General features: G+C 44.2%; 1 protein-coding gene across 1 annotated transcript in view; it reads left to right on the plus strand.

Moving 5' to 3' along the window:
• The first annotated feature begins 474 nt into the window (after window positions 1-474).
• Lrp2 (LDL receptor related protein 2) overlaps window positions 475-25,422 on the plus strand; it is a 122,879-nt gene continuing 97,931 nt past the window's right edge. Inside the window, 1 exon segment of the mRNA XM_050123018.1 lies at window positions 475-726. Coding sequence (XP_049978975.1) covers window positions 648-726 — 79 coding nt within the window. The 5' untranslated portion in view covers window positions 475-647.

Below are 25,422 nucleotides of genomic sequence, written 5' to 3' on the forward strand. Positions count from 1 at the left end.
CCCCCCCCCCCCCATTTCCTTTCTATCTCCGTTCCCAAACTCTAGTAAAGTTTGTGTCTTTGGCAAATTTCTTCATTGGCCGTCTAGCCTGCCGGCATCCCTGGGCAAATCTCTCTGAATAGCGAGGGCAGCGCTTACTCGTGTGTGAGTAGCGGTGATTGTCAGTGATTGAGTATGACTGTGGAATGTGCAAGCGTGCGGGACTGAGGCGTATGAGCTCCCTAACTTGTGAGGCAGTGTGTGTGTGGTGTGTGTGCCCGGTGCGTGAGCTCCTGGATGAGAACGTGCTCAAGCGTGCGCGCGTGTGGAGTGTGCATGTGCTAACGCGCAAGTGTTCGAGTGCCCACTCCTCCCAGAGTCGCAAAGTGCAAGGGGCGGGCCGGGCGGCAGGGGGCCTGGCCCATTGGATTCCCGCATGCTAGTTCCGGGGCGGTCTGGCCTAAAGCGCTTTATGCACAGTCTGGAGGGTGGGGACTGGCGCGGGTAGAAAACTGGTGCCTCAGGGATCCGGGCCGGCTTTCTGCCTCTAGCAGCCTGCGGAGTTGCTGAGCGAGACCAGCGATCCGCAGCGGAGTTGCTTCCCGTGCCTCCTGCAACGCGCGCCCACCTCCCGGGGAAGGAACGGCGAGGTCAGGGCGCTCTCCGGGATGGAGCGCCCGGCCGCGGCGACAGCGTGGATGCTGCTGCTGGCGATAGTTGCCTACCTGGCACCAGTCAGTGGCCAAGGTAAGCGGCCACCTGCAGGAGCCAGGCGCGCTGCGCAGTCCACCCTAGGCTTTTCAGAGTGGACGGGGCGAGGGTGAGCGGTGGCGAGGTCGGCCGGGCTGAGCGCTCCGGTGACCCTAGGAGTGATAAACGCAGCGCGGTTCCTCTGCTGGCTGGGGAACGCGGTCTCACAGACTTCTGTGACAGCTCACCCCGCGGCGATTGCGCCTTTGTTCCCACGGGAATTAGTTCTGGCCCTCACCGCTTTTCAGGCTGGAACCTGGAGAATGAGGGTCTCCCGCGTGGGTCTGCAGCTTTCTTCTAGCCCGGGCGGGGCCGGTCCGACACGCAGCTCCCAGCGCAATTTTCCACCTGCAGCTTCCGACCGGCGCGGGAGATCCGATCCCGTTGCGTGCCCAGGGCGGTTGGCCAGAGCCTCCCTTCCAGCAGTGACGAAACTCCGTCCCGCGGTGACCCCCTTGAGACCGCAGCTCTTGATACCGATCACTTACGAAGCCAGATAAGGCCGGGAGGTGGGATTGGCAGAGAAAGCCACTGATACACTAAGTACTTTCTTGAGGGCTTTCCCTTTCCAACCCGGAGCGGGTGCTTTTGTGTTGATGAATGGAGCTGGTTTGTTGCGCCCGAGTTTTGGGGCTGGAATGCGGAGAGTTTCTAAGGTGCCTACAAACTTTTTCAAGTTGTCTGGGAGTTAGAGCCCCCCGCGAAACAGAGCAAAGAGAAAGAGAGGAGTTCAGAATAGGAAAGTATAAGAGAAGAAAATGAAAGACAAGCTAAAAGAAATGAAGAGGACTGAAGAGCGAATGGAGAGAGGGAGAGAGAGAGAGAGAGAGAGAGAGAGAGAGAGAGAGAGAGNGAGAGAGAGAGAGAGAGAGAGAGAGAGAGAGAGAGAGAGAGAGAGAGAGAGAGAGAGAGAGAGAAACCCTGGAGCTCTTTCCCTGGCTTTCGTTGCTAGGTAGCAGCCTGGAGCTGCGTGTGACCGACCACCAGACAGACAGAGTGGACGCTGCTGCCACCGCAGGGACTAATCTGTCTGTGGGGATGGGCCAGTCCCCCCTTTCCCCTCCCTCTTTTTCCCCCCGACCGACAACTTAATTGCCCCACAATAAAAATGAAACCCCTATTGTTGCAGGATTAGTCAAAGCAATAAATTGATTTCCCTAGATCACATATTGGGGGTTGATGGGTGAGGACTGTGGAAACCCCCATTTATAGAGGCGAGAGGGGAGGGCTTGTGGATGGGCCGTGGCACGTATTCAAATGGTTAATCTGCTTTTTTCCCCCCTCAATTCTTAGCGTAAGCTCCTTAGAGGGAATCAAGTAATTATACAGCACTCCGAGCAGCACCCATCTCAGACTTCCTGGGAAGTTTGGAAGCGCCAGGCTTTGCAAAAATCTTTCGAAAGGGAGGGGTGGGTGGCAGGAGAAGAGGACACTAACAGTTCTTGCTTTGAGCATCTTTCTGAAGGATTGGAAGCCTAGAAAAGGGATTTACTGTTATTGTGTGTGTGGGAGGTAGGGAGAGTGCACAAGTGTTTAGGGTTATATATCGTGCACTAAATATAGCCCCAGTGTTTAGTGTACTTTTTTGCCTCTGTGTGGAAAGTTTCTATCCAAAGTGTAATATCCAAAAAGCTGGGAAGGATCCTGCAGGTCTTTAAGCAGATGTGGTAGTGTAATGTTCACTTAACATGGCTAAGTTCTTCAGGCTTCCCCTACTCCCCACACAGGAAGCCCTGACCGACCTCGAACTTTGTAGATCATATTGGTCTGGAACTCAGATCAACCTGCCTCTGTCTCCTGAGTGCTGGGATTAGGTGTGCAATGCCGGGAGTTCCTCAGGCTTTGAAGAACCCAAGTCTCATCATTCTTTGTCTTGATAATTGATTATTTTTATTAATATTTTTTTTCACGAGCCAGTGTGTCTCTGTGTAGTCCAGACTGACCTGTAGTCACTGCTGGTTGTGATCCTCCAGTCTCAGCTTCTTGAGTCAGGTTTAAAGAGTACACTGCCATGCCTGGCAGGACGCTCAGATTAGAGAACTACTCAGTTGAAATAGTGAGAATGTCCCGGTATGTATGACCATAGGGAGGTAAATGATGTAAAATACTTAGCCCAATGAAGAGAAAAATAGACGATGAAAATAAACTAGTGGCTTGTCTTTTATTTGTCAACATGTTTTCAAAGACACAGAAAAGGATTTTTTTAAAAACAAACAAACAAACAAACTTGTATTCATGTATGTGGGAGTGTCCGTGCTTGTGGAAGAGAATGTGGATCCCGGGATCCAGCTCAAGTGGCCAGGCTTGGAGGCAAGCACCTTTACCTGCTGCTCAGACAGTCTTGAACATTCTCTCCACTCTTTGAGGATTCCCTAGACCTTAGGATGTATTTTGAAATGATTCCTTTTCTTCTCTTTTTATTTTTTTTAAGAATCTATTATCCATCTCAAATTGATATTCTTTAATCTGATACAGTTCGGTTATTGGCTTAAACTTTTGTGGCGATGACCCATTTAATGGGACCTGTAATAATCAAGGCTGCATGTTTTTGGTCCCTCACCTGCCTCAGGAACCTTATTTGCTGTTGTAATTGTGTCAGGGTGGTTTCTACTTCTGTTTACATTGCTTTCAGGTTTTAATAGGCTTCTGTCTCCACTCTTCAATCATCTCGGAATGGAAGCCTCTGTAGCTGGAGGGAATCTTAGGGATCTAAGTTTGTTGGGTGGTTAACCCAGCAGGGAGGAGCAAGGAAAGCGTGGAAAGAATGGGGTTAAGTTCCTGGCCTAAGGGCAATGTAATCTGTGATAGAGCCCAGATGGAGTCAGTTTCTCTTTGTTTATCTCCTGTTTTAGATGTCCCCACCCTCTTTGGTTGAGACTTTTAGATTCCTTTCTGGTGAACCACGCTTATCAGATGAAGCAGAGAAAGACAAGTAGATGACCTTGGCAGTCTTTAATGAGATTGAAAGAGGCTGTAGCAGAATGTCCGTTTGGCCAAAGAGGAATCCATTAAAAGGTTAAGGTAAACTCAGGACCTCAGCTTCCAGCTTGGTCTAGAACTTATGCCACATCAGTGCCCCAACATTTTCAGATCCTTTTTGTAAATTTTTGGGGATATCAATGCACATTCCTGAAGATCTTGGCGCTTTGTTCTGTAGACTGCTGCAGAACTGAAGTCTGGGGAATTATTAGGTCCTGGTTAATAATCACTGGTTCTAGACAAGCACTTTGAGAACACTGGCCTAGCTGGGTGGTAGTGGCACATGCCTTTAGTTGAATCTCTTTGAGTTCAAGACCAGCCTGGTGTACAAAGCAAGTTCCAGGATAGGCTCCAAAGCTACACAGAAAAATCCTGTCTCTTAAAACAACAACAATAATAACAAAACCATTGGCCTGGTGGTTGCACATACCTTTAATCCCAGCAGAGCTAAGTAAAGCCAAAAAAAAAAAAAACAAGAAACAAACAACAAACAACAACAAGCACTGAAGTTTAAAAAATTTTGAATGCAATTTTATTATATTTAAAAATATTGACATCTAGAACCCACCCACTTTACAGTAGTTTAAAAAAATTTTCATTGACTTTGGCTATTAAGTCTTATCAGCTAAAACAGGGTAACAAGCAATTAATTATAGGGTATTTAGGAAATGCTCATTTCTTCATTCTGGCTCTAGGATCAAAAGCTGGGGCTTCTACATGAGAGGCATTGCCCTGCCTCTGGCCATGTGCCCCCAGGCCACAAATAAGTGAATCCAAAAGAAGGGAGCCAGGTGTGGTAGGGTGTTTTTTAACTTTTCAAGACAGGGTTTCTCTAGGTTACAGTCCTGGCTTTCCTGGAACTTACTCTGTAGACTAGGCTGGCCTTGAACTCAGATATCCTGCACTCTGCTTTCCAAGTGCTGAGTTAAAGGCATGCACCACCACTTTCTGCCTTCCTTGTTATTTTTGAGACAGGGTCTTACAATGTATGTAGTCTTGGCTGGCCTGGCATGCACAGCTACCTCTGTGTTGTGTTTAAAGGCAGGAGTTGGAGCATGTGTTTTAATTCTGGAAGTAGGGAGGTAGAGGCAGTGGGATCAGAAGTTCATGTCTAGCTACAGCTAAATGGGGAATTCCAAGTCAGCCTGGGCTACATGAGACCTGTCTTCCAACTGTACATTCTTACTCCACACACACACACACACACACACACACACACACACACACACACGGATTCTGAGTGTGAGTGTAGAACACCTACAAACACACCAGTTGTCCAGCTCTGCTCTAGAATAGAGAAAAGGAGATGGAGGAAGCACTCATTGGTACAACCGGAATGGCTTTCATATTACCTTTAAATCTGAAGAGATTAAAAGGAATCGCTGCTACTGAGATGCCTTACAAACCCATAGCGTGTAGGTGAGCTGGTAGCCACTGTATTGCTCTGAGATGGTCATTCTCTGGTTCCCGGTTAGCCCTCCCAGGACCTCGCTGGTTTAAGGAAGATTGGACATGCTTCTGTGTCAGCTTTGGGTTTCTATTTGAAAATGATTGTAGTGGTTTGTTTTGAAATGCCAAGTTTGCTTTAGTGTTCTGTAGAGGTCCATGAAGAAGTGGGAGGTGCTTGGGATTTTGGATTAAGACTCTTGTTTTGAATCCTACTCATTTTTTTTTCTTATTACCCTCAAAATATCAGTGTTCCTGCTTGAGGAGCCATGAGTCACTCTTGTCTATAAAATGGGCTTCACATCCACTTCAGAGTGGTTTCACAGAGTAAATTAGTAGACAGTGTCTACTAGCTTTAATTTGATTACATTTCAATGGCTTTTCTTAACTGTAAGCTTATCAGACAATTGATCACCTTACCCAGGGGAAGAGGTACTCCCTATTGGTTGTGACTTTGCAGCCAAAGTGTGGGCCTCAGGAAGAAATTAGGGTAAGGTTGTGAAGAGAACAGTGAACACAGGCTGAACTGTAAATCAGATACAAAACCTTATTTGATGAAATTGGTTAATGATGCTATTTTCATTTTGAATGTGCAGACAGATTTGAGAGGTGTATGGAAATTTTTCTAGAGCTGGCAGTCCCAAACTAACATGAATTGAAAGGATGAGGAAAGTATTGGGAACATTAAGGTAAAAGACAGGACATTCTATGTTCCTGGAATCATGTTGCAACTTTACAACTGTGGCCATACTAAAGATTAAATCTACAGGTTCCCGTGTGCCAGGCAGGTCCTCTACCATAGAGCCGTAACTCCAACCAACCCAGCATTTCAAGTTTAGAAGAGCTTCTAGAGTTTATTTTCCGACTAAAGTTTTTCTCATCTCCTGTTGGTTTCAGGAGACAAAATTTCTCTGTAGTCTGGCTGTCCTAGAACTTGCTCTGTAGACCAGGCTGGCCTTGAACTCACATCACAGATCTACCTGCCTCTCCATCTCCCGAGTGCTGGGATTAAGGGCATGAACCACCACCACCAAATGGGGCCATATTTGGAGAATGTGAAGAGAAAAAGAACGTTTGGGGGAATGAGTGGCAAAGTCAGAGCATGGAATTCTTCAGTCCATCGTACAGCTTCATTTTGCTGTGATTTCTTTTCTAGTTTATCATTTATTTGTTTGGTTCCTGGACTTAGTCCTTGTTCCAAGCTCTTGATCAGCACTATGGAATGAGCTAGAAGGAAACAGAAGCATCTAGAGACGGGTTAAGACCTGTGGAGACAGAACACATTCTGGTACCTATAAAGGAGTTCCTAGCAAAGCCAGAGGCTTGTTCTGTAAAGGGTAGAAAATATTTTTCTTGCCAGATAAATTTACTTTGTTGATTGTTACTTTGTCAGTCCTTAATCAAAATCTGTGATAGATGCTAAGAAAGTGGAGACATTCTCTTTCCTAAAGTGCAGTGGTCACCTGTGATTTAAAAGGACAGCAATAAAGAACATGTCTCTCCCAGAAAATGACAGTAAGTCTGGCTGTCCTGGAGCTCACTCTGCAGACCAGGCTGGCCTTGAACTCACAGATCTGCTGGCCTCTGAGTGCTAGGATTAAAGGTGTGCACCACCACTGCCCAGCTGACAGTGTGTGTGTGTTTTTTTTTTAACTCTGAAATTTCAATGTGTTTCATCAATAGCCCTCAGATCAGGCTGAACCCCAAGGTTATAAGAAACAGTAAGAAATGAATGAAAGAAGAAAATGCAATTACCAGTCTCTGCATTGAAAAGTTAAGCCACTGTTACCATGGATACAATGACTTATTTATTGTCTGCGGATCTTGGGATCCCAGTTTGTAAGCAATAACCAAAGAGCTCTTTCAAGCAGATGTACTGACAGTCAGTAATTCCTCCTAACTTTGAAAATAAGCCTTTATTTATCACTTAATGCTGAGGCCCACTATGTGGCAATGCAAATACTTCTGAGAGTCCAAAAGAGGCTGAAACCTGAAAAAGATGTGACTACCATTCTGTCAGGCTAGAATTTCTTGAATCCTCATAAGAACAAATGTCTATTAAGTAGCAAACATTTGCATGTAATTTGGGAGCAATTCTGTGACTTTTTTTTTTTTTAAACAAGGACAGTTTTCTGATTAAAAGCTGCAAAAAATTTCATGTGCTTAAATACAGTTGACTGTATGGAGAGATGGCTCAGTGGTTAAGAACACTGGCTGCTCTTCCAGTGGACCCGGGTTCAATTCCCAGCATCTACATGGCTGCTGAAAATTGTCTGTAACTCCTATTCCAGGGGATCTGACACCATCTGTCACCTTCACACCAATGCACATAAAGTAAATTTAAATAAATTATTAAAAAATTTGAGACAGGGTCTTTATTTAGACCAGGCTAGTTTGCCTCTGCCTTCTGAGGTTCAGGGCATGTACCACCATGATTGACAGCTTAATTTTTTTTTTTTTTGAGACAAGGTTTTTCTGTAGCTTTGGAGCCTGTCCTGAACTAGCTTAATTTTTTAAATGTCTCATGTTAACCCAGACTAGCCTTGAACTCCTGATCCTCCTGCACTTACCCATCAAGTGCTGGAATGGTAGGTGTGTACTACCATACACAACTACGTTTTTGATCTTTCTGAGACAAGGTTTTGTCTTGTAGCCCAGGATGGCCTGGAACCATTATGTAGCTAACTCAGGCTAGCCCTGAACTCTTGGCACTCTTACCTCAGTGTTCGGGTACAAAAATTACAGGGCCTGATGATGCACTGAATTTAAGACTGGATATATTTGATCTGGGATGTGTCAATATTGGCTATATTTTATTTAACCTTACTAAAGGGGGGGAAGTAGCTGGCATGGACTCTCACATTCTTTTAATTCTGATGTGGGGAAAGGTGTGGAGAATACTTTTTGTTTAAAGAAATAAATAGAAAACTCAAACCACACTGGATAAAACAATAGAGTATTTCCTGGCTCCTGGATGTGAAAAATCCTGAGCTGGAGTAGAGTTTAGGTGAGGTTCAGCAAGTCTTCCATTCTTTTAATTTGTGTTTTTCTACCCTCTCTTCTTCTCTAGTGTCAGGTTTGTCTTCAGTCAGCTTTCCTACGGTTGTAATGCCAGAACAGATGGCTTACGTGTATTCTTGGTCTTGTCTGGGGAAATGAAACCTGGAAGGCTTCTCCCCTACCTACCCTCCCTGTCCCTACCCTGCTCTGTTTTTATTATCTTTGTTCTTCCCTTTTTTCCCTCTTAGCTCTTGCTGAGTATCCCAGGCTGGTCTTGGGACACTTACTTGATCCTCGGTGTGGTGCCTGCTTCACAACTGTGAACCGCCAATGTTTGGCTTCAGTTAGGCCTTCATTTGCCCTGGGATGGCTGGTATTTTTGCCTCTTCCTTCCAAGTCTGGAGTAGTAGACTTGAGCCACCATGCCAGGCTTCAGATATCTTCCTAAAAGTCTAACTACTTTACTTACTTCAATAACTTAGGATGTTATAATTTCTAAGGACCCTGGGTAGATGTCAGCCAGCTCTCCAAGCCATATCAAATAAATCTACTGAGAAGCTTTATAAAGCAATGTAATAAACGCATAGGCCAGAGACTACAGCCACTGCACCAGGAACACGGAATCTGTATTTTGAAGTTTCCAGGTAGATCTAGGCTCAGACAGTTTAAGAACAACTGTTAATGGGAGTCTCTCTCAGTTTTTAGTTTTGCAAACTGAGATTTAGAGATGAACTCGCATCCCCAGTGCAGCCTGTTGGCTTCCAGGACAACTTTCTGTTCTGCAGTTGCCATGGCAGCCCATTTCCTCTGTAGTCTTAGAATTTTGATCTCGCCACCTCTTCCCTGTCCTTCAGGCCTCTCAATCACATCCTCAGCAGGTATTTCACTTCCTCCTTACACTCTCAGCAGCTTGGCCTCCTTTAACCTTGCTCTGCAAAGCCCCGATCATGGTGAAAACAAGTTCTTCACACCTGCATCTCTGTCTAAATTTGGCAGGAGAATAATATGCACAGCGCTAAACTAAAGGCATGAAATGAGCCGCAAGATTAGATTGTGTGTGTGTGTGTGTGTGTGTGTGTGTGCGCGCGCGCGCGCGCGCGCGCATGCACGTGCATGCAGGCCACCTGTAGCCTGGGTTGACAACCAGCTCAAACTGCCCTCTGAGTCTTTTCTGATTGGTTCACGTTCTCCATTACATCACTCACCCTCTGAGGTATTAATGAAATCACAGAACTTCTTGATTGCTTGTTTACCTTTTGTCTTCTCTAAGAGGTAAATTATCAAGGCAGGGATTTTCATTTCTCCTATTCATTGTTTTATCCATAGGGCTCCGCAGCAGGCAAGTAGAGTCTGATGGATGAGTGCACTGATGTCCCGTGAATCCCGCTGGAATCCTCAACAGCTGAGTGTTATTATATCAGTAATCCCAGTTACACTGGCCTCTGAGGCAGGAGGATTGCAAATTTGAAGTCAGCCTGGGCAATTTAGATTGAACTTTTCTCAATCATTTTAACCAGACATGACTCATGCCTGTAATCCCAGCATTTGGGAGACCGAGGCAGGAAGATTGCCTGTGTTCCAGGCCATTCTCTATATAATACAGTGAGATTCTGTTTAAAAGTTTGAAAAAGTAGGGTTGGGGGTGTAACTTAGTTCTTAGGGTGCTTTCCTGACATGCACCAATCTTTGTTCCATCCCCAGCACCACAAACTATATGTGGTGGTACACTTGTAATCCAAGAACCTGCTAGATGCAGAAAAGTCAGACAATCAGGTCACCCTTGCATATCTATCTATCTATCTATCTATCTATCTATCTATCTATCTATCTATCTATCATCTATCTATCAAACAAAAATAAAACTATTCTATTATCTATCTGTCTATCTCTGTGCTTACATGAGCAAACACACCGCACAAGACTAGGACTTTTAAAAAAGTACTCAGTGGACAAAAACTTTGGATTCAACCCCCAGTACTGAAAAGGGGCAGGGCCTCCTACCCTGAATTTTCCAGCCCTTAATATCGTAGGGTCTCTAGAGGCCCCTTTTAGACTCTGAGGGAGGAAAAAAGAAAATTGTTGTCCTAATCAAAACAAGTGGCTTAGCAACACTTTCTCTCCATCTGAACCCCCACACCCCCCCACTCCACCCCACCCCCAGTGCATTTGAGAGTAGCTGCTTCTTCATTCCTTCTTAAGCTTCCCTCCAGATCCATGGTTATCCTGTGAGAATTGCCCTGTACACACACAATAGGTCATTCTGGCATTTTTGCTACACATTTGATACAGTAGCTTTTACAAAAAGATAAGCCAAAGTCTTTCCATGTCGCGTTAGTGGACTGTCATTCTGTATTTCAACAGAGCACAAAGAAAGTGCCTGGGACCGAGGTACAGTGAAAACAACAACTGGACAAAAGGCCCTCGCTGAAGAGGGGAGTGGATTCCCAACTCTGGGGGGCAGCTGGCCGAGGTGGGAAGAGCCTCGGGTGCCCAGGCAGAGACTTGTTCCTGATGGATGCAGGAAAAATAGGCCTGAAGAATGGGGCCCAGGCTGCCGATAAAGGCCAAGGCTACTTGTCCCATGGCCACAGACTTCTTGGCAGCATTGAAAATGGTTCAGTTGGTAAAAGTGTTTGTCTTGCAAGCATAAGTTTAGTCTCCCACACCCATGGAAAAAGGTGGGCTTGTTATTTCAGCACGGGAGAAGCAGGGAGACCTGCAAACCTAGATTAGTGGGGCTTGTCCCAGGTTTTTTTTTTTTAATGGGTGAATGGCTCCCCAGGCTGACCTCTGGCCTCCCCTACATAAAAATAGACTGGAAAACTGGAGAAATGGCTCAGCCATTAAAGTCAAGGCTCACCCCCCTGCCCCCAAAAGTAGGTTGGAGACAAGGAATGACTGAGTAACATAGGTAAAAAGCTGGGAAAATGAGTTTAGTAATCACGACTGATTTTTTTTTTTTCTGAGACAGGGTTTTTCTTCAAATGACTAAATTTTTAAGTATTTGTTCCTAACTAAATATTTTTCAGATTTAATTTCACCTGCTTTATTAGTAGCAATTTTTCTTCATTTGTTTTTATGAGCTAGGGCTTCTCTGTGTAGCCCTGGCTGCCCTGGAATTCCCTGTATAGGCCAGGCTGCCCTAAAACTCGCTGAGATCCACCTGCCTCTGACTTCAGAGTGCTGTGAGTGAAGGCGTGTGTGTCACCACCGCCCAGCCTGAAATTTCGTGAGTAAAGGACCAAGACAAGACAGGTGGGCTTGTCTGGTAGTTAAGCGGCAGAACTAAAATTAAAGCCCAGGATGCTGACACCGTGGATAAGTCAGAGAAAGTAGAAGAAAGTGGAAGACAATTCCCCCCGTGTCTCGTCAAACAAACCCTCCCTTGTATTGTGATTAGGTGACCTCATTTCAGAGCGGCTCGACCTTTGGTCCTGTTTGTTCTCCTTTTGGCAGTTCCCTCATGCATATTCCATGTGTTGGTGGTGATCTTGCCATACTCTGGGGTGATGAAACCAGGAGCTATAAGACTTAGATTCCCTTGACATCCTTGATGTTGAAAAAAAAATACTTCTTCTCTTACCCGCCTCCTCCCGTGCTAGCTGTCTTTCTGTCCCGCTGAGCTCCTTCTAGCTACCATTTTGTTACCTAGGAGAGCTGTTTTCCCCATCACTATGTGCTTCTCAGTTCTAAGTGTTTTAGCATAGGGAATTCTCTTCCAACTTCACGTTAGGGATGGAATGATGACAAAATATTGATGGGGAATCTCCAAATTCTGTTATTTGAAGTTCTAGAAAAGATGATGAGAAAATGAGGGTTGAATCTCTAAACCCAGGAGGAGGCTACTCTGGTGAGCTAGGGGAGACACGTCCTATGGTATGTGTCCCAAAGCATTTCTTGCTATGTCTGAAAATGTCAGTTCTTCAGAGTGGGATGCTGTTTCCCTGTGGACTAAAGTCCCAAGTTGGTATGATTTTATGTTTTTATAGGGTAGAAGGTTCTAGATAGTAAGAGTCTCACAAGGAAGCCAACGTGTGTGTGTGTGTGTGTGTGTGTGTGTGTGTGTGGTATGTATGATTACTTGTTCTTAAGATGCCTTTAAAGGGATTTCCTCTTTGAAAAGTTAAGCACAGCCCGTACTAAACTCACCTGAAATAGGATTCTAGAAAAGGTTGTAGCTAGATGTGGTTGACCTCTGCTGTGAGTTTGAGGACTGTCTGGGCTACTTTGAGTTTCAGGTCTGCTTGGGTTTCAAAAAGATCTTTTCTTGGCTGGAGAGATGGCTCAGTGGTTAAGAGCACTAACTGCTCTTCCAGAGGTCATGAGTTCAATTTCCAGCAACCACATGATGGCTCACAACCATCTGTAATGAGATCTGGTGCCCTTTTCTGGTGTGTGGGTATACATAATAAATAAATAAATCTTCTAAAAAAAATCTGTCAAACCAACAGAATAATGCAATTGTTAAGACCCATGAGCAGTGGTCAGTTTGAGAAGAGGTTCTTGAGTTGGGAATGGAGGCCATAATAATTACTGCTAATAAACTATTCATCTAGCCAGGCAGGACTGCTCACAGAGTAAGCTTGACCCGTTGGGTTTGATCCCTAGGGACCTACACACATAGTAGTGGGACAGACTAAGTTGTCCATGACTTCTATGTGCCTACTATGTCACACTGGCACCCCTACCCCTACCCACCCACCCACTCAATAAATAAGTACAATAAAATAAAAGAAACCTTTTTCTTTTAAGTTAGCATATAATAAAAACTGCAACTCTTCCCTAGTTGGTTGCTGTATTTATTTTGATTTTGGTATGGTCCTTATTACACAAGCTGGCCTTAAATTCCTCCTGTTTCAGCCTCCTGAATGTTGTGTGCTCCTAAACCTGGCTCCAAGTTAGTTGCTAAAGTTAATTTTTATGTGCCAGAATTCTTTTTTCTTAAGTATACTTCTGACATAAAAATTTACTTCCCCCCTAATATTTGGTGCAGCGAAGTGTAGAAGGAATTTGCTAAGCAATCAATGGAAGCTGAGGTTCTGGGAAAAACAAAATGTGTGGCTTAAAAATTGAAGGCTCGATGCTTCTCACTGTAAATGATTAAACCCAGCAGAGCAGACAAGAGAATGTGCACACCATGAGGGACCTGAGCTGTTAAGAGTGCAGAGCCTACGCCATTTCCCTGCAAGGGAAACTGAAGAAAAGGGATGCACACAGTTGCAATAAAATCCTCTTAATTTACAATGATTTTTCAGACATTCTGATGTGGGTAAAGGAACGAGAAAGAGAAGTAAAGAGAGATGGCCATTTCTTCAAGCCCCAGAACTCTGAGGGAATCTAAGTGTGACTTACTGTCCTGATCTCCTCCAGAGGTTCCCTGCATGAGTAGATCAAAGACAGTTGACTCCCTTTATTCAGAAGAAAAATGATAAAGACACTAATTGAGAACTGAAGAGAGGGGGAAACTGCATGGGCTGTTTCTGATCACCCCAGTAACATTGCTTGCTTCCTTAGCTCACCACTTTCGGTGGCAGGGGTGAGATGTTGTTGTTCATTTGAGACAGGGTCTCACTATGTAGCCATGGCTGGGGCTCACTATGTCAACCAGGCTGGCCTTAGACTCACAGAGACCCCCTGCCTCTGTGGTAGACCTAAAGCTGGGCACCACCACACACCTAACCTTAGTTTTTATATATGTAAAAATTAATACATTTTTACAGGTTTTTATAGCAACAGGATTTGAATGTTTGTATTTGTGAGCTGTTCTATCTTATTTTAAATTACCATAGACTAAGTTGTTTGTACATTACTGTACACACATGTTGTAACGTGTTGGGAATATGCTAGACAGAGCCCTTCATGCTAAGCATGCGCTCTACCATTGAGCTACACCCCAACTCCTATTTCTATAAATATTAATCTATGTATATATTAATGTAACAACCATAGTCGGGATGAGAGTTCAACCCCTGCCCCTGTTCCTTTGAGCTCTCCCTTTATAACCAGCCCCAGCAAATAGTCTTTTTTTTTTCTGGAAATTCACTTTCCTAGACGAAAGTCTCGATTGCCTTTCATTTGTTCATTTTTATTCAAGAAGTGTTCTCTGCTGGTTTTTGAAGTAATTCAAAATGACATGGTCGGTGAAGTCGCACGGCTGGATTTCCTTTATTATAATGGAAGGGTGGGGGGGAGGGAAGCCAGGGAAAGATGGAAGCCCTTTCAATATAGCCATATAAGAAAAAGATCTTGCTTGTTGTTTGGTTGGAATCTGAAAAGAAAACACACAGGAGTCTCCCTTAAAGAGGAGAGAGGGGTAATTTTTATTCAAGGAGTCCCTGACACCTGGGAGAATGATTAGTTGATGTTTGCAAAGAAGATTAAGTTAGTGTGGTTAATTAACTGTGGTAATCAGGTGACTTAAATCAATTAACTCCCTGTTAACAATTTCCATAAATTTTGTAAATAAGTTACCGAATCGGTACGTTGCACATTAAAGACGAAAGGCTCTTCTGAGTTTGAAATGATGGCAGATTAGAGATGGTCCCTTTCTTGTCTCATCCACTCTCTGCTAGCCTTACTTTGATAACGCGAATGCTTCAGCCTGTTTTACTTTGAGAAGGACACGCCCGGGTAACTTATGGCGTGGTTTTAAGAAGTCAGGCTTGAGGGACCTTGCTCTGTCATCTTCGCATATTGCCGAAGACTGGATTAGCAGGAACTTAAAGCACCTCCTCCCTGGTGACACTAGGGAGGCGCCAGGCAGCAAATAATGTTGTAAAAGAAGAACTTCTGTTGCCCGGTCATTTAAAGTTCTGTTTTCCCGTTGTCAACTGCTAGCGGGTTGCTAGGCAAGTTGCCCTACCATTGAAAGGACACCCTCTGCCTACTGGGCTATATTGGCCACATTTATTTGTAAAATTCGATTATGTTTAGAAACTATCATAGGAACAACAACACAACTGAATTCTTGTTTCAGCCTCAATAGTGATGTAACTATGGGGATATACCACCGAGCCAGACGAACATTCTGGTTTTCAATTAGTTGTGAGCCAGAATATGAGAAAAGTATATCCTATGTTTTTGAGAACATCATTGGCATTTTTCTGAAAGATTGATTTGCTCATGTGGGTGTTTCGCTCCTTAGGAAAGCTGATAAGAATCGTTTAGGGCCATGCCAGGAAGAAATATTTGAGTTGTAAATATTTGTACATTTGCAGCAATTCTAGGATAAAACCACTTCCATTCTCTAAAAAGAGGATCTACTGGTGGTAGATTGCCTCGGATCTGGGGACACACAGCTCAGTCATTGAGACAGAGACAGGAGGATCTCTGATCTCTGTCCTTTGTAAGCAAGTCTTTCACACAGACTGGTGTCTGTACACATGATGTATGGACATACATGGCCTGCCTTGTGGGAGTAGGTGGAAGCCAGTGATATAAGTTTAAAGCTCTTGCTACCAAGCCAAACTTTTGGCATTTCTATGACTTTAGAAGCTCCCTGGCCATGCTACTCCCAGCGCCCGCAGCCTATTCAAAGGTTCCTCGTCTCAGAGGCTACTATGGCCTGAGTGAACCTGGGGCCAAACTATTTCTCATGTTGGGACATAGGCCGTGACTTGGAGGTTCAGTTGTTTTCCAGAGGCATTCTTGTGAGTCACTTTAGCTCTGAACCCCGGTTTTCTCCACTGTACAATGTCGATTTTAATTTCTGCAGCTCGGGAATATTTACAGGTCATTGCGAACATGCTAGGTACTAGGGCTTGGTGAGTGCTGGGTGAACATTTGGCCCCACAGGAAACCTGGTGCCAAATTATTCACATTTGACCAGTTCCTGGTTGGGTCAGTGCCACCGAGGAGCCTCCTTGCTGAGGGCTTTTGAGGTGCAGAAGCCAACTGTCAAGTTCCCTGTCCAGAGAAACCGCTGAGGGGAAAAAGTGCAGCTTCTTAAAGGAGACTGCCAGACAAAGCCACATTAGCAGAAGGCCTTGTCACCTGCCTGTCCACCCCCCACCAAGAACATTTTGGTCCTTCATATTCTGATTTTTAAAGGTGAAAACTCAATGCCAAATTATGAAAAGGTTCAGATTTCTTATGTATCCGGGATGTGCACCTGTCCATTGGGCTTTTCCGTAGTTTTTGTGCCTCTCTAACCTTGAGGATGGGACTGGTTGGAACAGGTTGTTATGCCCTCTGGTCAAGGATTTGCTGAAAGAGGAGTACAGGAGGATTAGATACACTTTGAGGAGCCTCCAGGTAGGAAACATCAACCACACCAGCCGTCCATCAGCATTTGTTCCCACGTGTAGGGTTTGCTCATTCATTGACCCAAGCCTGTAATCCCAGGATTTGGGAGGCTGAGGCAGGAGGATTGTGACTTTGCGACCAGCATGGGTTATATCCTGAGAAGTTGTGAGTGGAGGGTTCGTCTGGTTGATCATTCCCATTAGAATGACCACTGGTGTGCTTATTACGCAAGCGTTTGTGTTGTTAGGGACCAGTTGTACACAGATGCTGAGATGCCGTGCAGTCCTAGAGGTCTGGGAGCACAGCAAGGGGATGACATAATCCAGTCTGTGTGAGGTGGCAAGGAAGACCCCACATGCGGACTATTTGAACAGAGTCTTAGGAGGGTGTCACAGGGGACAGAGCTGGCAAAGCCACACTGGGGAAGGTGTCTTCTGACCAGCTGAGTGGTTGGGTGGGCTTGAAGAAATATCAACTGGGAAGTATAGTGGTCAGATTTTGTTTGTTGCTTGTGTGTGTGTGTGTGTGTGTATGTGTGTGTGCGCGCGGCTATGTGCACACACATGTGCATGTGGATGTCAGTGTCTTCCTCAATTGATGTCTACCTTGTCTCTTAAAGCAGGGTCTCCTGTTGAACCTGGGATTTACTGGTTGGGCTGGACTGATTGGTTGGTGAGCTCCCAAGATTCTCTGTTTCCCATCTCTCTTGCTCTGGAATTTTAGGCTCTTGCCTCTGTGTAGAGGATTGAGTGGCGAGTAGTTTACCAACCTGGCCATTTCTTCTTTTATCAATTTCTACATTCTCTTGTTTTGAAATATCAGACCCACCAGCTCAGGAGCGGCTAGGGCGGTGATACCATTATTAACAACCTGGATTTTTGTTGCAGTGATTTGGATTTTCAAGACAGGGTCTCACTATGTAATCCTGGGTGTCCTAGAATTTACTATGTAGAATAGGCTGGCCTTGAATTCCACCTGCTTCTGCCTCCTAGTAGCTGGGATTAAAGGAGCGTGCCCCCAATGCCTGGGTCTGGACAAGAGCTTTTATTATCACTAACTATCCTCTGAGGAGAACCAGATGCTGACAGTAACACGACTTCCAGAGGGGGAGGGGTGGAGCTGGGGTCTGAGTCTGGGGTGGATGATGTCAGGGACTTAACCCTGGGCAGTTCTTGGTTGCCCAGTAGTCCTCTCTCTGCCCCTTCCTCACCCTACTATAACTTTGCAGGACTTTATCAGCAGTGTGCGGCCATCTGGCAACTCACACCAAGCGTCTTAACCTTCTGTGTAAGAGTCAGTGGCTTTTAGATATGAGAGGCTGAGTGGAAGAAGGAAAATGTAAACTCACATTCTGAGGAAATGATGATTCCATATGTAGTAATAGGTGAACCAATAGGGAGGGGAAATTACCTACAATCACGTATACATCCTGAATTAACCCTGTGCTGGGAAGAGTATGAGTCCCTCCCTTAGTTTGGAAGCCTGTGCCCGCGGGGCTGCCGCGTGGGGTTGCGCGCATGTATACTCGAGTTCCATTTGCGTAGAATTGGTGAATCGTATGTTTCCACTGGAAGGGGCTGCTTGACTCAGAACCAGTGCAGCAAGGTTTCCAAATCAGTGTTTCAACAAACGCCATTTGTTTGTTTGCTGCTTCCATGGTCTGTGCGATATTCCCATGGCCTTTTCTTTTGTAATAATCCAAGATTTATTACACCCCTGAGAGGTCCTTTGTGTTTTCATAGAAAAAATGCTAAACCTGATGAAATTTCAGCTTCATCAAAAGTTTTGTTACAATACATGACATTATGCACTTTTTTTTTTTTTTGAGTTTCTCTGTGTAGATTTTAGAGCCTGTCCTGGAACTCGCTCTGTAGACCAGGCTGGCCTCGAACTCACAGAGATCTGCTTGCCTCTGCCTCCGGAGTGCAGGGATTAAAGGCCTGTGCCACCCACCACCCTTCGAGGATAGCCTGTTTCTCTCCAGTCTGCTTCATCGAGCTGCATCGAGGGAAGGTATTTGGGCATTGGGAAATGACCAGAAGGGCACGGTTACAGAGTGAGTTCCCTCGTGAGCTTCCTATTGTTTAAGCAAGTGCACATGCCCACGGAAAACATTCCTTTAAACTATTGTGTGAACAAGCTCATTTGATGGGAGATTTTGGAGGCCAAGAAATCTGGCAAGCCGAGAGAGAGAAGGGGTTTTCAGATACGGAGTGGGGTAGGATCCCTTGAATGGATACGCCTCTAATTCTTGGACTATTGGGAGAGCCTTTTAGGTTTAGATGTTTTTCCCTATTCTAACTTACCTAGGAGACTTCGGAAGCACTGAGCATCAGCTTCGCCATCTAGGACTGCCTCACCCTAACTTCTTAGAACTAGATGGATCTGGGCTAGCTGACTTGGTTCACTGGACAAGAATGAATTGTAAAGACTGCATTTGCTGACAGTGTCCTTCCATCTCAGTCGCACAGGGAATTGATTTTCCTGTTTATTAATAGATGTATGATTGCTCAGACTAAGTTTAAAACATGTTTACTGTATGAAGAGATTGCAGATATGAATTATTGCCATGCCTTAAGGTTTCATTATTAGCGATGGGATCATGGCAGTGGGTTGACCTTTTGGGGGACGGTTGGATGGGCATGCTTATTCATGTTCAACCAGAAGTAATAGAATGCCTTAGGATGATTTAAGTTTTTTCAAAGGCAGTAGTGAACATTCGTTCAGTTAGAATATTTTGCTGTGTTTCTCTGCTACATAAGGTTGAGGACTCTGATTATGTAACTCATGTATATAATTAGTGACTTTTAAAAACTTTAATTTAGTGTGTGTATATATGTGTGGGCTCAGTGGGTAAAGGTGCTGCTGCTAACCCCGATACCTGAATTTGATACTGAATATCCACACGGTGGAATGAGAGCTGACTCCTACAACACAGTATGGCATAGGTGTGCCTCTCCCCTCTTGTAAATAAACAGACATACTAAAATTTACAAGTTTGATTTGTAATAATGGCAGCCCATTCATTAATTACTAATGATACTTAAAACACGTTAGGTCAAATATGATGAAGTGTAATGCAATGTTTTTTCTTCTTGCTGTTTCTGGCAGCCAGTACAGGTAAGCTTAACTTCGTTAATAGTGCTGGGACAGCCGGAGTAGCATTTTTATCGTGCGTGAGTATCAGCCGGTAAAACACAACGCTGTGACTTTGTGTCAACAAGCCTTTGTGTGTGTCATCATGATCACATGACATGACGTGATGACATTTATACTGCCTGGGAGTTGATTCGTAGGCCTGCATTGCTTTTTTGCATGAACCCCGGCATAACAAGCCAGGGCTAAATGACTCTGGTCTGCAACAGAAAAAAAAAGTTGTTTGTTTTTTTTTTTTAAACCTGATATGTATTTTCTGAAAATACATTCTGAATGAGAAGCAACTTAGTTCCTACCATGTAATTTGTGACTTACAAAGGCACACAGCAATGGCATGTTGGTGAGACATGGATTGGGTCATGAATGTTGAATTGCTATTTGTACCTGCTTGAAGGAGGTACACGGCATCAGATGTAATTTAAACAAAGGCTAAGTGCTTGGGATGCCCAGTGTTCTGGAGACCGGCCTCCATCAGGCTTGCACTGCCAGCCCTGTATCCACTGAGCCAGCTCCCCAGTTCCAACAAGGAATAAGCCTTTTCTGCTCTTACTGTTGCAATGGAAGGTAACAGCAAGCCATTTCTGTTTTGATTGTGGAGGCCTGCTGATTTTACCCGCCTGTTAGGATGACCAAAATCCCACCATCAGCTTTAATACACATGCCCACGTCATTTTCATCGATTCAGTACTTGGCACTCTGTGTTGTGTTGGGCTTCTCTGTTGTACCATTTAAAACCCTTCAGCAGGAAAGTGCCTTTGCTTCTCTTGAAAAACTTTTTTTTAATATTTATTTATTTATTATGCATACAATATTCTGTCTGTGTGTATGTCTGCAGGCCAGAAGAGGGGACCAGACCTCATTACAGATAGATGGTTGTGAGCCACCATGTGGTTGCCGGGAATTGAACTCAGGACCTTTGGAAGAGCAGGCAATGATCTTAACCACTGAGCCATCTCTCCAGCCCAAAACTTTTGTTTTTAATGTTTGAGTTCATTCAACTATTTTCTAATATTGATATATTTAGGAAGCCAATGGATATATTTAGGAAGCCTAACCCGTTGACCGATCCGGGTTAGGAAAGAGATTGAGTCTATGTGAAGGGGTGATTTATAGTATTTTTTGCAAGCTACTTTAAATCACTAAGTGTTGAAGGGCATGTTGCCCTTTTCTGAAGCAGTTTGATTCATTGGGTCCTTATTTATGGGGGCCAGCAGAGCATCTTAAATTTTCCTCTTTTAAAGTGTTCTTTTCAACATCCTATGAGGGTCCTTCTCCGACGGGGAGAGGAAGGTTGGGGCTCACTGTTCGATGTATGGGGAAAGTCCCTCTCTCTATAAACCCTGTGACTTAGCAGCTAGGGGAAGCAATGCAGAAAATTCAAACTAACAGAAAAACCATGAGACCCCCCCCCCCCCAGTTCTACTTCTTTGGTTACAGCTGGAAGTAATGTTTTAGACCCATAATGGATATCCAGCTCAGATATATTTTTGCGAGTGTATCTGGTTGAGAGTGAGGAGGGGATAGTGAGGAAATCATCTGATTCTGATGACTTCACCCTGAGGAACGTGTGCTTATGGCCCTGGCTTTCACAGCAATGATCCTTTGCGTTACTGAAGAAGTCCTTTAGGATTTTTGATATCTGGCCTTGGCTTTCCTGGCCTGACCTCTCCCTTCCCTAGAACGGGGAAGCCCGTCGATGCTCTGGAACATTCCAGGGTGAAACAGGCCTCCCTGCAACTTAAGATTCTTTATCGCACTCCCAGGGGAGTGCTTTTCATGTTACTGGTACCAACGGCTGCAGTGTGATTATTTCCCAATCTCAGATCTCATTGATGGGCGAGAAGGAGTGCAATTGGCTGTTTAAGAAATTTTATTATCTTTTCAAAGGGAAGAATTTATTCTAGGGGCTTTCTTAGGTGATCCTTCATGTTAACACATTTTGAACTTTGAGTGTTCAAACTGCTTAGAAATTCTGGGAGTTGGTGGCCAGAGGGGGTGGCCTTTGTATTTGAGCTGGGCACGGCCATCCAGTATAAGAAATAGATTACAAGCGTGTGCCACCACATCCCGTTTTTTGGCTGTCATTTTGTTGTCTACTTATTGAGACCTAAATTATCGACTACTACATTCTAATCTTGGAGTCGGCCTGCTTAGGTGTGAACGTGAGGGCTGAGTAACTCATCTATGAAATGGGGCTGTTAATACTCTCTAACAGGGTTGTGCCGGTCAGCAATCTCTCACTGGAAATCAGAAGAAACACTGCAGACACATTCTGGTGAATTTGTGTTGTGGGCAATGAGGTGACGAAATGAACACGGTCGAGAGTCTGAACTGGACAGACATTTTTCCTGTTGTGGCTCATTCATCCAGAAGATCCAATTGATATGTCTATGCATCCAATAAATAGTAGTAGTGGATAACATGTTCCCAATGGTTTGGGCTCTATGGATAAGAGTCCTGTTCTTTGATTTCTTCCATAAACACTAAAATAATGTTTGCACATAGGAATCAGGGATTCTATTTTTGTGGCTTTAGTAATTTTGACATCACACTATTTGGTCTATTTTTAAGTTTTGCTAAGATTTATTTACCTTTATATGTATGAGTTTCCACCGCATGTATGTGTGTATAATGTGCATGCCAGGTGCCTATGGAGCTCAGAAGAGGGCACTGGATTCCCTGGAAAGGTCCTTTTGAAGGTCGGTCAGTGCTCTTAACTGCCAGGCCATCTCTCCACACCCCCAACCCCTACTTAATTTTTTTTTTCATTTTAAAGTGTGTGTGCATGCATGTATGCGTGTGCATGTGTGTGTGCGCATGTGTGTGTGTGTGTGTGTGTGTGTGTAGGTGTCCAAGTGCAAGGTGTAGGTGTAAAAGTCAGAAGACAATTTCCTGGAATCTGTTCTCTCCTGCCACATGTTCTGGGGATCGGATTTAGGTCAGATTCTTTTATCTGCCTGACTATTAATCATCTCATCACCCTCCCCCCCCACCCCGCCCTGCCCCTACTCTTAACCCTTTCGCACATTTTCTTAGAAAAGAGGCAAATGGCAGTCAGAGGAAAATCGTCTGAAGTCCAACACCATCGTTTCTGTCCCCAAACACCCCTACTCCCACCCAGATCCTTCCTCTTCACACAAGCTTTTCCTCCCAAACACAGGGTCCCCCTGGGGAAGGAAGTTCGTGTGTCTGTTCTCAAAGTGTGGCGACTGAAGAAATCACGGTGACTGTTCTTCCTTTGCTGGAACAAATGCAGAGCAATTCCTTAATTCACCCGTGTTCTCCGTCCTCCACCTCAGACCCCTTGACATCACTCTGATCTTTCTAATGAGTCGTGGCTCAGGATAATTTCCACCTCTGACCTACATAAAAGGTCAGTCTCCTTTGGAGATCGAGGGTTATCTGTTTAGCTTTGTGCTGCTTCAATGACAGCTGGGGTAACAAATCCTATGGGTGATCCTGCCCAGCTTGATGGTGACTGGACAGTCAACGCACTCACTGGAAGTGAAGCAAGACCACACCCTTGCTTTCTATGGAGCGTTTTCGTTGCTTGGTTTTCAGAACAGAACACTAAATGGAACCTGACTTTTTTTTTGTACCCTTAATCTAGTTCATAAACTATTAGACTCCTATTTGCAGATGTAAAATGTTTAGGAATAAAGTCCACAAAACCAGTAAATGCATTATCACGTGCAAGAGTAATTTTAATGCAACCTAAATTATTAGGATTAGGAACTGGACAGGTGACACAGCTTGTATATTGCTTTGTGACACCTGTGATGAGCAGGCTGCAGCCACCTGGCCAATGTCTCTGGCCTACCCGTGCACACGTATACACACACACACATACCACAAAATTAGAAAAAAAGAATGAAAAGGTTATCATAACAATGCATTGTTTTCTCTTTAAAGACTTCTTCATAGGGGCGGGAGCTATGGTTTAGCAGTTAAGAACACACACTGCGCTTGGCATGGGACTGTGGTTCCCATCAGCAACATAAGGTGGCTCACAATGACCTGTCACTCCAACTCTGGAGACCTACATATTTGCATATTCCTACACGCAATGCTGTACATGTAAGAAAATACATACACATAAATAATCTTTGGAAAAAAACTCAACTTCTTTGTAGTCTTTATTTCAAGTTGATTCATGCATTTTCTGCTTTTCTCTTTTTTTTGGGTTTTTGCTAAGTGACCCAGGCTAGCCCGACAGTCACTCTGTAGCCAAGGTCAGCCTTGAAAGCAGATTTCAGGAGTTTTGCTTTCTCACCCAAGAACCCTCCTTTGCCCCAGCCTCCTGAGTGCTGGGATTACAGGCATGGGACGCCATATCTGGCTTTGTTTTTCTAATAATTCAAGATCATGGGTTCCCATTCCTTGTTTGCTCTGTTACTGATTTCCTGATGTGTGATTCGTTATCCACAGCGCTCAGAGCCCCGCCGGAGACTGTATGATAGACGAATACTTTCTCAATCTAGTGGCTGTCCTTTGCCCTGGAAAACAATTAACTTCTTACCTCCTCTGCACTATCTGCTGGTCCAGTTCTTATCGTAACATTTTCTTAGCCCAGCACTTAGGTCCTGAAGCTTTGGAGTCAACTACTTCTGAAGAAAACATGTCTTTTCTTACACCAACGCCTTTGGCCTCTAAGGTGGTGAAATCCAGCTCCATGTAGGATTAAAGCTTCCAGACTGCATCACTCTTTCTTTTGAATTTCCCTTTGTTTCTGAGTGTTGTGAAATCCCCCAAATCTTAGTACACTTCCTTCCCAACGAGGCCTGAGTTTTGTGGTTTCTGAAATCAATAACAATAGATAGCAAGTTAAAAAGAAATGAAAAGTCCACATTCATTTTTGAGTTTGGGATATTTGGCGTGCACGCAACACAGAACGGCGGTCAGCGGGGCTTGTTTACTGGTGTGGGATCGCACGGTTCAAGTCGTTTCTTTCGATTTGCTGCTGAATGAATGGCTAAGCTCATTGATGCAGCATTCTGCAACGAGGTGTGTGTTGCACGGTCGCTATAAGGATTAACAGGCACCTTTGCAGGGCTTGCGAGTTAGGCTGCTTCATTAATACTGAACCAGTTGAAATTGGGGACACCTGCAACTGTGCTCAAGCCCTTCGCTAGACCTTTCCACGAACAGTTGGTTTTTAAACAACACACATTCTCTTCGGGGTAGAATGAAGGACACACTTCTGACAAAAATCAGGATTTTGGCTGGCTCTGGAGAGACCACACAGCAATGATAAAGTGTCTGTTTGTTTTTCTCTGGAGAGATATTTTCAAGCAATGGTTGTAGCAAGCATGAAGGTCCCACTGAAAAGATGAATTTGACAAATGAATTATCATGAAAATACTACTGATAGATTGAGTGAATTGGGTTTTACATTTAGATAATGTAGCCATTGGAAGACTAACAGGAGATCAACATTTCCCATCAGTTCCGATTTTTAATTTTAATTTTAAATAATTGGCTTTGAAATGTTTCAAAACTTTTGTCTATTTGTAATTAATTGGCATTTTAGCAAGATTAAGATAAACAAACTTCAATTGACTTGACATTAAAAATTATGTAAGAAATATTATCAATTATGTATATTTTCAATATCCTAACCTAAGAATTGTCTTTCTGCAACAATATAAAAGCCTGACCAGGTTGTCTTTACAGTGGCTATGATGCTTTCTATCAGGAGTGATTTGCTAGAAGGAGATACAAACACATTAAGCCTGTAAATATATTATGTTGGATTACTCACAATAGACCTGATTGATAAAAGTGATTTAATATATGCCGTGTTAACAGTTGAACCTCCAAAGCCCCTAATCTCCCAGGGAAATATTGCTTTGTAGAACAAAATCCAAT

This window comes from Alexandromys fortis, unplaced genomic scaffold, assembly GCF_014885135.2.
Source record: "Alexandromys fortis isolate MF-2015 unplaced genomic scaffold, M_Fortis_MF-2015_v1.1 scaffold_8_9099976_23576923, whole genome shotgun sequence".
NCBI lineage: Eukaryota > Metazoa > Chordata > Mammalia > Rodentia > Cricetidae > Alexandromys > Alexandromys fortis.